A 15,783-nucleotide genomic window follows, 5' to 3' on the forward strand; every position below is an offset into this window, starting at 1 on the left:
TATATTTTATTCAAAAATAAAATCATTATTGTTTTCTTTAAAACGCATAAAATCGTATTATAACATCGATAGAGACAAAGAATAAAATAAAACATTAAAATCAAGATGTGTCTCGCTGCATTGCGCGAGTACTCTTCTAGTTATTTTTATAAAATGTTATATTATTAAAGAAAAAATAAATTATTTCATTATTAAACTTAAATTAAATTATAATAAAAAAATAAATTAAAGAAATTACATAAAAAATAAGAACTTTTAAATAGTTGATTTAATATTAACATTGATATATTTTTTTCAAACTTTTTATGATATCTTCAAATTTATATTTTATTCAGAAATAAAATCATTATTGCTTTCTTAAAAAACACATAAAATCGTATTATAACATCGACAGAGACAAATAATAAAATAGCACATTAAAATCAAAATCTGTCTCGCTGTATTGCGCGGGTACTTTTCTAGTTGTTTATAAAACAAATATTAATTGCAATGAAATTAGTTATCTAACCAAAGAACCTTTGTAGTAGCGGTATCGTAACATTTGGCTTCTTATGAAGTCAGGGGTTCAAACCTCAATATAGATGAAGAGGGTGTATGAGTTTATTTATTGCATTTGTCATATATAAATATTATATACTTCAAAAAAATTAATTATCTAAAGGTAAAGCAAAATTATTTATGTACATTTATTTTATTAAAAAAATTTGTCAAACACCAACATACAAAATGATAATAAGTTTTTAGTAACAAAAACACATTCAAACACTACTTTGTGCAACAAATTTAGTTAAAGTTGATTTATTTGATTTTGATCATTTCATATTAAATACTATAATAAAATTGGGTTTGTAGAATGTCAACAAATTATAACCGTTTTAATAGATAATTTTATAATATTTTATTTACAGGGGGAAAAGGTGTCATATCGAAAGATGTTGTAATAAGCTTATAGAACACTTTTGAACGTTTTAACAAGTTTTTTAGGACATTTTTAACAAAAAAAAATGTCACATTAATTATTTTGTAAGAAGTGTCATATCCCGTATTATAATAGGACGCGACGTTTGTTATAAAATGTGCTTCTCAACGTTTTTTTATCGTTCATTTAACCATTTTAAACGCACATTCAAGCATCCCTTTAAAATTAAATACATCAATGTGCTTCTCAACGTTTTTTGATCGTTCATTTAACATAAAATCATAAAAATAACAATTTTTATACGTATTTTACATCAGCTCAATACATAGTAGTTTTTGATGTATTAAATACAAAACCCTATTTACAAATAGATAAATAAATGGAAGTTTTTGGTACCATATAATTGTATTTATAATTTAATAGAAAAAAATATTTTGTTTATAAATTAGAAATTGTTTGATAATAACCAAATAAATTACAATTAAAATATATTGAAATGTCGTTGTAGCTTCGTATTTCAAAATTAGTCTGAAAGATACCTCACATATACAACCAGACTATTTTCCTGCTACTTGACGATAAATAATATTTTATATAGAAAACAACATGCGGATCGAATTCGATGTCTTTAATTTGTGATATAAGTATCAAATCAATAATTCCGAAGAAAACTGTATTTTTATCATTCAATTTCAGATAAGTTGATGATAGTTCAACATTATATGGAGAATTATGCAAGAAGTCGGGCGAGAAAGACCAGATTATAACTGATTATAGAGTAAATACTCATGTGATAAAGAGGCGCACCTACATAGGAGCATACAGTAGCACAGGCCACTGCTTCATGGTTTTGTCGTAATGGGAAGAATTACGCTTCTGAAGGATGCTATCGTATTGTTATGTTGATGTCCCTGTATTTTTTGAAACTAAACTATTGACACAATTTGATAATGGCGAAATGGGTAAACGTTGTTGCTTTTGTGCAAATTTCTTAGTTTCAAACTTAAATTTTGTGTTTTTTTATTGTAGAAGAGTATTCGTGCAATGCATTGAAACTTATTTCAATTTTAATGGTTTGTTTTGTTATTTTTTTATGTTGATATAATACGGTTTTATATGGTTTTGCGAAAGTGATAATGCTTTTATTTTTTGTATAAAATATAAATTTGAAAATATCATAACAATTTGAAAAAAAAAATATCGATATTAGTATCAAATTAACTATTTAAAAGTTATTGTGTTTTGTGTAATTTCTTTAATTCAATTTTTTTATTATAATTTAATTTATGTTTAGTAACGAAGTAATTTAATTTAGATTTAATAATATAATTTTTTTATAAAGATAATAATCAAGTATTCCGTTAGAACTCAATGATTATACTAATTATATTTTAAATTTTTTATATTTAAAATGAAATGTTTATCTTGTATTTGATTATTTTTATCTGCAGTTAGTTACATGAATTCGAATACGGAGCTTTAATAAGTTGTACTTATGCAAAATTTATTTGTAATCTTGAATTTTAAGTGATATGCATCAATAAACAGTACCTTGTGCATAAAAAAATGTTTTTAAGAGTTTTTGTCAAATGTTATAGATATCTTTTAGAGTAAATTTTATTTTTAATCCCCGTGGTTTGTTAGAAATTACAATTTTCATCCCTATGGTTTGGAAGCTGAACACTACTCTTAAATACGAGGAATCAAAATAAAAATGAATTGTAAATCACAGGGACAAAAAGCAATAAAGTTTCATTCAGGAGGACAAAAACGGTAATGCATTATGAACCATGGGGATGAAAAATCGTAATTTCAATATCACAAGAACGAAAATAAAAATTTCCAATAAACCACAAACACTAAAAACATAATTTACTCTGTGTTCTACGTTTTTGAAAGAAAAAAAACATGTTTCGAACAGGGGTTCCTTTTGTGCAGAGATAAGGAACCAACAAACAAATTTATACTGATTTTGTAAAGGTTTTCTATAGATTTTATTTCTTATATCAAATTACGCCATCACTTAAAATCCTTTTTCGGCCCATCTCTTATGTGATACAACACATCCAAAAGAACACAGACAACTTGGTCACCAGCTCACCGCAACCAAAGTCGTGTAAAAACTCGTCTGCACGATAGCTAGTCACGCAACGTGCTTGTATAACATGTGATTATACTATTTAATCACATGTGATTTGTTCTTTTTCACGCTTTTCTTAAGTTGACTGTATTTTCATTTGATTTAATATCAGTTAAATCCGATCTCGATTATTTCAGTATTCAGTAAAATTATATCGATTTTGAGTTATCGACTATTTAGATTTAATAAGAATTTAAAACAAGGTATTAAAATGGATAAATTGAGCACGTGGTGGATTAGGGGTTGGCAAGAATGTTGGAAAGATAAAGAGGATGTCGTTTTCCAAAGATGAAGGGTCGGTTGGTGATGAGATTAATTAATATGCATACGTCATCGATGACGTAATATATGATTACACATGACAGTTGTATTAAAAAAAAAAAGGGTCGGGTTTGGTTTGATGGGTCAAACATGGGCAGGAACCTTCCAAATGACTTGGTGATCACGCTCTTCATGGTCAAATTCGTAATTTAAACAGAAGCTTCCAATAACTCATCGTACACGTAAGAAATTAATTACTTTTATATTTTCTTAAGCAATTAAATCCAATTAATAAATAAGTAGAATTAATTATATTGTATGATATTGTTTTTAATTGATATTTAAATATACTTTTTGTTAAAAAAATGGAATAAATAGGAATGGTTAAAAAAATAAAATAAATATTTTTTTACTAAGAAAATGAAACTAAAAGGATTCGAACTTGGGTGTCACACAACAGATTAATACGGTTGTACCTTTCACGAACCTACATTTTTTTACCCTTCGAACGAAAACATATTAAATATAGTCAAAACAGGTGTCAAACAATCTATACTAAAAAAACGAGTATTTATTCTTTTTAATCTGACTCATATATTTTTCATCTGTTTTTCTTGTTCTTGCATTCTCAGTCTCTTTATCGTTTATATTTGGATTTTTTTAGTACCGTCTTTAGTTTGGTTTGATGAAAATTGAATACTATTTCCGAACATACGGATTTTTAACATAACCGTGTCACATTGTAAATCGAGGTTTTGCTTCTATTTTAACATTTACGTATTTAGAAAAGCAGTTTGAAGATCGTTTTTGCAATAAGAGTAATTGACATTTGAGTCAATCGTCACACGGGTTGATACTATGACAAACCGTCTCTTAAGAATAATTAGCGTGGGTTGTCCAATAAGCAATGACAGCAAAAGACTCGAACTTTTTAGTGAAAATATAGTTACGTTTTACCATATAATTGTAAAAACACTGAAATAAAAGTATTTTAGGATGTCCAATCATCATTAGGAGCCGTTAACAAGAATTTAAGCTTATATAATCAAAGAGTGAACGTTTATATAATTACGTTACAAATTATATTACATTTTTAAAAATAAATCGTTTGATACGTCTTTTAAAATGAGTATACGTTTTAAATTTTAGAATTAATAAACAAAAATTTGTAAACAAATTGAATGACTAACTTGATTATTGCAAGAAACTTGAAGATAATTGACGATTGGATTAAGGTCAGCGATATTTTGTCCTTCAATAGAAATTCGTCCCATAAAAAAGAACTGATAATTATCTGGAATATCTATACTATATTATAAAACATTTGACAAAAACTCTTAAAACCCATTTTTTATGCATGAAGTATTTTTAATTGATGTATATTACTTGAAATTGAAGATTATAAGTAAATTACATGCAAATACAACTTATTAAAGCTTCACGTTTGAATTCATGTAACTAATTGCAGATAAACATTTGATTTTAAATATAAAAAATCTAAAATATAATTAGGATAGTCATTGACTTCTAACAAAATACTTAATTGTTATCTTTATAAAAAAAATTATATCATCAAACCAAAAATTAGAAAAAATGAAATAAAAAAATACACAAATAATGAAGAAATTTTAAATATTTAGTTTAGTACTAATATCAATATATTTTTTTAATCTTTTATGATATCTTCATATTTATGTTTTAATTAAAAATAAATACATTATATTTTCTCAAAACCACTTAAAATCGTATTATAACATTAATTGAAATAAAAAAAACATTAAAATTGAAATGAATGTGGTTACATTATATAATATATGTTGATATAATTGTTAAAAATATTTTGTAAAGTTTGTTATAATAAGACAAAAAACGAAAAGTAGAGAGATTCATTGTCAGGTGACCCCACAAAACTCTTAATAAATTATGTTAAATAAATAGTAACGATACTTATTGACCAGATTCATCCAATGTTTTTGCTATTTTTGTCAGCAATATCAATCTTTCAAACATAAATCCATGTGGTCTTCTAAAACAACTCCCTCCACATCCATTTTATCTTCTTTTTACTAAAATTCATTTAATTAAAGGGAAATTTCTATTTTGGGTAACATATTTTTAAAACATCAATTTTGGTACCTAAGATGTAAAGTTTTAAACATTTAAGTATCCAGGTAATCAGTTGAATACTAATTTTAGATTAAAAAAATGCATGTTACTAACCACGTAAGCAAATAATACTGAGTTGAATATCATATCACTTGTCACATCAGTATGATAACCGGTTACCCGGATACTTATATGTTTAAAACTTTACATCTTAGGCACCAAAATGAAAGTTTCAAAAGTACGTTACTAAAATAGGAATCAACTTAAACCACAAACTTAGAAATTTATAATTTAACTAAAATCCATATTGATGTATAGTTTAAGATAAAATAATAACTAACCTAACTCAAGATTTCTCCCTAAAATAAAATCGAGAAAGACAAACAACAAAAAAAAAAGAAAGTATAGATTTCAGAACTCCGTTGCATTGTACGGGTATACTTCTAGTATTAATTAAGGTTTTAATGATCATACTAAATCACCGGTATAGATTATATAGAAAAACATCGGTTCATCGAGTTGGTTCCGGTTTAAATGGCTCTAACCCAATTCCAACTAAATACGTACGATTTGAAGATTTTACAAATGATTATGTAGTCGCTTCAGGTTGGGTTGGGTTGGGTTATTTCGAGTTGTGTTTGATGGGATGGTTGGGTTTTTGTGCACCCTAGAGGACCGGTTATGAACCGACGGTCCGGGACCCGTTATGTTTTTTTTACAGAAATTCAAGGTTATGCCTAAGCCTGATTTAAAAAAAAAATAGTTTTTATAAAAAAAATATATCAAGTTTTTTAAGTTCTTTTGAAAAATTTCAAGTTTTTTTGAAGTGTTCCAATACTAAATTTCAAAAATCGTAATAATATATAACAGTTTGTATAAAAAAGATTTAAAATGCATTTGAATGACCCAATTACAGAATTTAAAGTGGATAAAATATTGTCTAAAAAATATCTTTAAACATTATTTTCTATATGTTCAAAATTGATTTTAAAAAGAAAAAAAATTGGTATCGATTTGGGCCGGGTTTGGGACCAATTCTAAGGAATGGGCTTTGCATATAGAGCAAGGGTCTATGCAAGTTGAGCATTTAACAGCTACTCAAGCTCAAGCTTGTTTATCTCGAGTCAATCTCGAACACAAAATAAAACCCGTTTAAGTTATCGAGTCGAGCTCCATAACACCAATGTTCGACTCGTCTTGTTCGAAAAACTTGATTAAACTTTTCGAGTCAAGCCGAGTCATTCGAGCAAACATTTCTTCGAGCAAACATGCTCATATGTTCTTAAATCATACAATAAAAAGATAAAAATTATCAACCTTGAGATTGTAAACGAGTTAACGATCATGAGTTCGTATCTATAAATGAGTACCGAGCTCAAGCTTAATAATTCAAAAAATATTTGAGCTCGAACTCGAGGCTTAAATTGAAAAAGTTATTCGAGCTCGAGTCTGGTATTTTTTTTTTTCGAGCTTGACTAGAATAACTTACTACTCAATTCGACTCGACTCCTTTACACCCCTAATATAACGAATGGGCCGAGTGTTTTTGGTCGAGAATCAGGACCTGTTACCATGTGACCCTGTACAAAATAAAAATCTTGGCTTGGGACCAATTTAGGCCCAGTCTGGTCAAAAACTCATTTTTGACCATCTCTAGTAGTCATTATACCCCAAACAAACACCTTTAATCTTAAACATGACAAAACGACATATGCTATTAGGAACTATAAAGGTACTCGCACAATGCAGCGAGATACATCTCGATTTTAATGTTTCATTTTATTTTGTCTCCATCTATGTTATATTACGATTTTATATGGTTTTGAAAAAACGACAATGTTTGTATTTTTTCAATAAAATATAAATTTGAAGATATCGTAAAAACTTGAAAAAAATATATCGATATTAGTAACAAATTAATTATTTAAAAGTTATCGTTTTTTTCTATAATTTCTTTAATTTAATTTTTTTATTATAATTTAATTTATGTTTAACAACGAAATTTTTTATTTTTGATTAAGAATCTAACTTTTTTATAAATATAATAATTAAGTATTATGTTAAAACTTCATGTTTATCCTAATTATATTTTAGATTTTTTAAATAAATTTAATTATGTTTATCTATTGTTAATTAGACAAATTCAAACATGAAGTTTAATGAGTTATACTTATGCACAATTTACTTATAATCTTGAATTTTAAATAATATACATCAATAAATAACATTATATGCAAAAAAAATGATTTTTAAAAGTTTTTATTATATAATTTATAATATAGTATAGATAAAGTCATTAAGACCTTATTAGGCCTTAGTAGAGATGGCCAAATGGGCTCGACCCGGCCCGGGACCGGGACCGACAAAGGACCGGCCCGGGACCGGGACTGGTAACGACTGGTTATGGGACCGAAAACCGGGACCGGTTGAGGTTTTTGGTAGTTTCGTGGGACCGGGACCGACCGGGACCGGAACCGGTTATGGGACCGACTATGGCCCGGCCCGGCCCGAAAATTCAATTAATTTTATAAATAAATATATTTTTAAATAATTTTATAATGTATTTTTATAAGAAAACGTAATTTTAATTATATTAAAACGTATTTTTAAAGTGTATTTGAGTGACCCAATTGTAAATTTTATAATGTATTAAAAATATATATCATTAAAAAAATAAAATAAAAAATCTTATTTTTTTAATGAATGACTGGTTGGGACCGGCGGCCCATAACGTTTATAAAGTACCTATACCGGTCCTATCATTTTCGACCGAGACCGGGACCGGTTACGCCGGGACCGGTTATGGCTGGTTATGAGAATGGTGAGGACCGATTGGGACCGGCCCGGGACCGGTTTTTGGCCATCTCTAGGCCTTAGTATGGGCTGTTACACACACAGCCCAATATATCAACCTATAAGCCCACATAATTTTCCAACTGGTAGAAGCCTGAAGGGCCGTTTCACAAATCCATGTGAATTTTTGTTCAAATATCTCCTGCAAAAAAAAAAACAAAAAGGTACCCAACAATAACAAGTTATCTCAAAATCTCCTCTTTCATTCATGTCTCATTAATCATATAATTTTATTTAATATATATATATATATATATATATATATATATATTTTCCTCATCAAAATAACGATATCGTTCTACGTAATTAGGGGATAAGGAACGGACAAAAAATTGGAGGATAACAGATTATTGTCGGTAACATTGTCTAAGTTTAACATTTGTAATTCATGTGTTCGATACTGGGATTTTGGTTAAATAAAGGTTTGTAATTCATGTGAGTTTGTATTTTAATCTGGAATACGCGTTGTGTAGCTTAAACTTGATTAAGGGAAATACTGCAAGTTTGACGTGTTCATGCCAAACTTATAGATATGGGTGTTTAGTTGTTGTATGTGAGTGTTTTACATGTGGTTGTTATCAAAATGTGAACTAGCTCGACTGAAAGGAGAGGAAGCGCCTTATCATATTAGGAGAGGAAGTGGACTGGGAAGGTCTCTAACGAGAATCACTTCGTTCCACTCTCCCAACAGGCCAGCAAGCTTTCTTTTGCAATACTTTTTAGAGTATCTGAAGTTAGCTTTCAACTGAAAATCCAGTATAAAGGCTATCAATTCCAAAAAAACCCTTCTACTGCCCCTTTAGACAAACATGGTTATTTGTCTAAAGGGGCAGTAGAAGGGTTTTTTATCTTTTATTTTTTCGTTTCGCATTTCTCATCAAATAAATAGAGGAAGAGCTAGTTAGTCTTCCTTCCTCGCCAGCTAGGTGCTTGCCGACTTTCTGGGTTTCTTAATCTCAGCTTTCAGATTATGAGCGAACTGACCGAAGGGACTTGACTTATCCGATAAAATATGTTTTATTCATCGAATAGCGCCATTTCTAGGACCAACTAATTCATTCGGGCGAGACATCTTACGATGTCATGATGCGCCCATTCCTATGGCCATTCCTATGGCCATTCCTTTAATACTTCTGGCTCTCGGGAGTCTCTTTGTAGGATACTTGGCCAAAGTGTGACCTGTTAGCCCATAAGTAAGTACTGTGACGAAGCGGCTGTTGCTCACCCGACACGATTGTACGAGGTCACAATTCACCCAACACGATCATCCGGGGTSAACAAGAATTGGGGATCGGATGCGGGCGAAATTCCCGCCAATGGCTGAGATGTTCAGTCGACTCCCTCCCCCTTTGTGGGGTCCGGACCCCTACGAGTGAGAAAATAGGACGATAGCGATAGACACAGGAACTGAAATAGATTCAAAGATGACTTCCGTAGAGGAGAGGGGAAACCTGCTTAGATAGGGTGATAGCCCGGTTTTGATTGAATATCCTTTCCTGTGCTTGTCTTGTATTGAGGTATACCGCGAAGATATGAGTAAAAGTAGGTAACAGAAGGGGAGGGATCGCTGTTTTTTATTACTGAGGGCAAGCAGCTTTCATTTAGAGTTGTATGATGTGCTCGTACTGATCATAACTATAAACTTCAACCGACAATAGTGGTAAACATTTTGCACTGATTTAGAGGATGTAGCAGTATTCAGGAACTTTGCTGCAAACACGAGATAATGGTGTGTTTGTTAAGTACCGTGATGTTGCCATATCAACAAGATGGTGGTGTTTCGTTAGGCTTTGACATGATCAAATATGTATAATAATTACAATATATTAATTGTGTTATTGATTCTGATTTGCAAATTGATTTAAGGGTTGTTTGTTTACTTCTTAACAGTTCCATTAAGAGGCAGCATCTGAATCATTAAGAGGTGAATCTTGTTTGGTAAAAAAAAAATATCTCTTAATGGTTCTAAAACCCTCTGAATGATTTTGTGTTGAACCTCTCTTAACCATTAAGCGTACTAATTTCATTGTAAACAATTACCAAACAATTATATTTCATTTTACACTATATCATGAAAGTCTATTAATCATTCTGACCACTTAATCATTTTGCATCAAACCATTCAGCAACTACTGTTTTTCATTTGTTGTTAAACATTTTTAGATATTTAATAATAGTCATATCACGTATACACAGTAGAACCAGTCCGGCCTAGACCGGTCTTTTTGGCCCAAATCAATTGTTGTCGTTTTTCGGAATTAAAATAAAAAATTATAATCTAATCCAAAAAAACCAATAATTATCAAATAATTATTGTTCTTCAAAGATGCTCTCAAGATGAGGCCGCCAATCTCCACCGTCAACACTCCGGCGAACTCTCTGCCGCCCGACATTCTTCTCCGCCACAACACCACCAGACACCTTCAAATCACCGTCGCCGGAGACGGACATTTGAACATTAGCATCAACCATCACCGCCTTGATTTTCACCGGTTTATCGGAATTTTTCCGGCGAGGTTTTCTCTTGTTTTCAGGAATAGAAGAAGCCGGAATCAGAAAATAAATACCACCTCTTTTGAGCTCGGAATGGGTGGATAAAACGAGGATCCGCCGGACGACGTCTCCCTGAGACGACGGTTTACTCAATACATGATTAGGGTAATTGGTGAGAACTTCGCCGGCGGTGATCGGATGTGTGATTTCTTCAACGTAGCCATTTAAATGAACAATTCTGATCAAATCTAGGGCTCCACAGGGAAGTAAACATGATAAACAGCACCTTAAAGTATTTCCCATGGCGATCGAATCAATTCGAGTCTGGAAGTTTTTGAAATTTGTGGAAGATGATTAATGGCGGAGGGTTTATATGCAGAAGGAGGAGGAGGAGACCGTACGAATGATATTGGCGGTGGACATGGAGTGTGTATTATATCGAGGTTGGATTGAATGAAAATTACGAGAATGCCCCCGCCGTAGCTCCAGAAATTTCTTAGATTTTACACTTTAGAGTTTTGACGGCTACATTTTCATTTTACATGCATCTAATCATGTTAAAGTTATGTACCTGAGACTGAGAATAAAAGAATGAGTCTAATGACTGACGTGTATTAGAAAGAAATTCTTAAATTTGTAATTTAATGGTTGTAAAATCATCTGAATGATTTTGTATCTTGGATATTCCTAATCTACTTAGCATTTTAATTTCGTTGTGAATAATTATTAAACAACTATATTTTATTTTGTACTATATTATGTGAACCTTTCAATCATTTTGCACCAAATTATTCAAAAACTGTCAAAGAACCCTTAATCCATCTTTTTAATTTGGTATGTACAGGGTGGTTTAAAAGCGTCCTTAAGGGCATCTGTAAAAGAGTTAAAATAAAGAAAATGAAGCTTCAAAATCTTTAAAATAAAAATATATTCAATTCTAATAAATTTTTTATTTTAAAGATTACGACATTGATTATATTATTAAAATATTTTATTTATCTAATAAAATGTTATTTCTTTATCTAAATGTTTACTTTTAAAGTTTCTACCGGAAATATATTAAAAAAAAATTCTCTTTTATTATAATTCATTTTTGGTGTATTTTATAATTTTAAAGATTTTTACACTCTTTCTCATACTTTCTCAATTTTAGAGATAAGTTTTAGAAAATTTGTTAAAACAAAAAAAAAATGTTAAAACACTCTAAAATCTCTATTTTCTCCATTTTGAAGAATATGTTGGAAATGCCCTCAACATCGCCAAAATGAAGAAAATAGAGGTTCTGAATGTTTTTTTTAGCTCCAACAAATTTTTCATAACCTTACCATGCTCAATTCAAAGTTAAATGGCACTAGGGGGTGTTTGGGATTGATTATTTAAAACAACTTATGTTTTTTTTTTTGTAAAATTGTTTATCAACTTATACGGTGGCAATCTGGAGTTCTATAAAAAGTGTTTGGATTAGCTTATGACGGTATCACACCGAATAAGTTATACTATTTTTTCTCATCCAAACACTAAAAACTTTTTATTACCGGTACCATACCGTAATAAGTTAACAAATTAGAAATAAATAACTTATTGGAAACTCCTTATTACCGGTGCCAAACCTGTATAATCATTTCGGTTTTTTCTCCATCAAAACATTAAAAATATTTTATTACCGGTGTCATACCAAAATAAGTTAATAAACACTTTAAATAACAATCCTAAACACCATCTTAATTAATGCTTATCCAATAACCGTACAAATTTAGTTTACTTTAACGTGTAAAATAAAATATAACTTTTTTAATAATTGCTTTGAAGTGGATCTAGGAATGAGCCGTCTTTGTTACTTGTTGCAACTCCATTGCACCTTTTTACAAGAAACATGGTGGACTCAAAAACTCATTTCTACAAAAATAATTTATTTAAAACAAAAAAACATAAATATAATATAATTTATTTATAAGTACAATATCTAAATTATTAAGAGGTGAATCTTGTTTATAAAAAAATGTATGTCTCTTAATAGTTCTAAAACTTTTTGAATGATTTTGTACCATAAGTCTCCCTTAACCATTCAACGCTCTAATTACAATTATATTGTTATTAAATTTGGATCTGAACGGATAATTATTTATTATTCATTTTGACTGATAATATTTAATTTAATATATAAATAAATAAAATTACTATAGGTTTTTATGTAATTAATCATGTTATGGTAATTTGTAAGTACCAAGGAAGCTTCAATCCGTATCAAGATACCAACTACCGTTATTATTTAATATATATAAAATAAGCTTTAATAAGATAAACTTAAAAATATGTACAAATCATAATCAATATCATTGATAATTTATTAAATTGTTAATGGTAAATAAGTAATATTTGATTTGAGTGTTTGTGCATAAATTATAATAAATTAGAAAAGTACTTGTGCAATGTAGTAAGATACATATTGATTTTAATGTTTCGTTTTATTCTGTCTTTGTCAATGTTATAATACGATTTTATGTGGTATTGAAAAAACGATAATGTTTTTATTTTTTGAGTAAAATATAAATTTGAATGTATCACAAAATTTTGAAAAAAAATGTATCAATTTTAGTGTCAAATTAAATATTTAAAAGTTTTAGCTTTTTTGTGTAATTTCTTTAATTCAAATTTTTATTATAATTTAATTTAGGTTTAATAATGAAATCATTTGTTTTTGATTTAATGATATCAATCTTTTATGAAGATAATAACAAGTATTTTGTTAGAATTCAATTATTATTCAATTTATATTTTAATTTTTTTTATATTTAAAATGAGATAACTGTCAAGTATTTGACTATGTTTGTCTACAGTTAGTTACACGAATTCAAACATGGAGCTTTAATAAGTTATACATACGCACAATTTATTTGTAATATTGAAATTTAAGTAATATGCATTGATAAAATGTATTTAATGCATAAAAAATGGTTTTTAAGAATTTTGTCAAATGATTTATAATATATATAGATAATCCTCAACCAACCTATACTGTCCTGTCTAAAGAAAATCAAGTAAATCAGATTATAATAAGACTGATTTAAGAATCTTATACCTATAAAATATATGATTCTAAAACTAACTATGTCACATTTTATAAATTTAAATTTGAATGTTTGGGAAAGGAAAAAATAAATAAAAAGTTTGCTACATACCCTAATGAGACACGTCATTATTAGTAGGTAATCAGGTAAACCAGACCCTAAAATAAATAAAAAGTTTGTTGCAAACCTATAATGAAGGTTTTTGAAGTTTGTTCCTTAAAATAGGAATCAACCAAAAGTTGGTTTCATTTTAATGCAATTTTCTCTTTTCTTTTTCATTACTTAAATTATATTTTTTATTTAAAGCGAATAAGCATTATTATTTATGATTATTTTGGTATTAATTAATAAGTTATGTTAAATATTATTCCGATGCTAAAATGCACGAGGGTTCAATAATCTAAGGTAGAACACGACGAAAACATAAACCAATTAAATAACGTGTGAGAGTCTGTCTTCATCCTCGGTCCAACTTGGAAACTCAATTAATCTAATTTAATATTTTAATTTAATTATTAAGTTCCACAAGAATTTGTAATACCGTTTGTTGCATATTATTATTAATTTTCATATATTATAAGACATACAAAAAATGGGCTTCAATATTATATATATATATATATATATATATATATGTGTGTGTGGATTTGAGATTATGTGAGATCAAAGGTTTTTCGTGAGACACGTAAGACTAATTTTCAAATCTCAACCTTTGGATTAGATCTACAATCTGAACAATCATAATCATAAAATTGTCACGAGACTTCTCAATAATAACAAAATTGTCACCGTGCAACTTTAGATCATTAAATCATTAACTTATAAAGTTGATCAATAAACATAAATTGGTCTTACGAAAAACCATTGGTCTCACGTGAACCCAACCCTATATATATATATATATATATATATATATATATATAGAGAGAGAGAGAGAGAGAGAGAGTTTGTTTCAAATGCNTATATATATATATATATATATATATATATATATATAGAGAGAGAGAGAGAGAGAGAGAGTTTGTTTCAAATGCAACTCATCACATTTTTACAACCAATGCAACCCAATAACTTGAGATGTTTATGGAAATGATGAGAGTTCATTTATTATTATTTGAATATTTATAGAAGATGAATTGAGTTAATTAATTGTGATCAATACTTTATATTAGGAAACAATCAAAACTTCTATGAAATCACATCTTCATCAAATTAAATGGACGGTTGAGATTGAGTTGTATTGGTTGTACAAATATAAAGAGTTGTATAATAACCAACCTATCTCTCTCTCTCTCTCTCTAATATATATATATATATATATATATGTGTGTGTGTGTTTTTTGTTATAACATATTATAATTTGAAATAATAAATTATATAAAATAATAGATGAGGAACATGGGTTCTTAATTTAATTATGATTGGGAGTCTAAGTTCAGTGTACGTGTTGATTTAATTATATAATAAAGGATTAGGGTTTCGATAAGATATGCAATTAAGATCTTCAATACATCCATGATTTCGGAATATCTGCTTCACATGTTCTTTTTTAATTTATTTTTTATTATTTTTTAATTTTACAACATTTTTCTAAATCTATATATACACAGGACAGGATTATATTATGTGGGGACCAAAAAAAGGTTTCAAACCTTGAGCACTGATCTAAAAAATAAGCCTATATGAAATAAAATGGTATTATAAGGGTATTTTTGTCAAATTAAAAGAAAATTGAAAGACATCTTAGGGTTTTTAAACCCAGTAAATAAGCTTCATCTCACCCATCGTCTCTTGCCACCGAATCCTCCTTCTCTGCGGCATCGCATGACAGCATATCCTTGAGACCACGAAACTGCCTATATTTCTACCACACATACCCTCTTTTTCGACTGTATGACGAAACCTAGGATCAAGTGCAACGTATGCTTCTGTGACATCCGCCT

The 15,783-nt window shown here is 29.0% G+C and overlaps 1 protein-coding gene across 1 annotated transcript; it reads right to left on the reverse strand.

Annotated features, from left to right (window-relative positions):
- Positions 1-10,421: 10,421 nt before the first annotated feature.
- LOC112513692 lies at positions 10,422-11,145 on the reverse strand. The gene has a single exon (XM_025120032.1). It carries the CDS (start codon positions 11,073-11,075, stop codon positions 10,590-10,592), a length of 486 nt encoding a protein of 161 aa, XP_024975800.1. The 5' UTR covers positions 11,076-11,145; the 3' UTR covers positions 10,422-10,589.
- Between the last annotated feature and the right edge of the window lie 4,638 nt (positions 11,146-15,783).

This window comes from Cynara cardunculus, assembly GCF_001531365.2.
Source record: "Cynara cardunculus var. scolymus isolate 2C chromosome LG 5, CcrdV1, whole genome shotgun sequence".
In the NCBI taxonomy this organism is placed as follows: domain Eukaryota; kingdom Viridiplantae; phylum Streptophyta; class Magnoliopsida; order Asterales; family Asteraceae; genus Cynara; species Cynara cardunculus.

Bases quoted from the DNA above. Each gene is read 5' to 3' on its own strand.
- LOC112513692 (XM_025120032.1), bottom strand. From the start codon at position 11,075: ATGGGAAATACTTTAAGGTGCTGTTTATCATGTTTACTTCCCTGTGGA.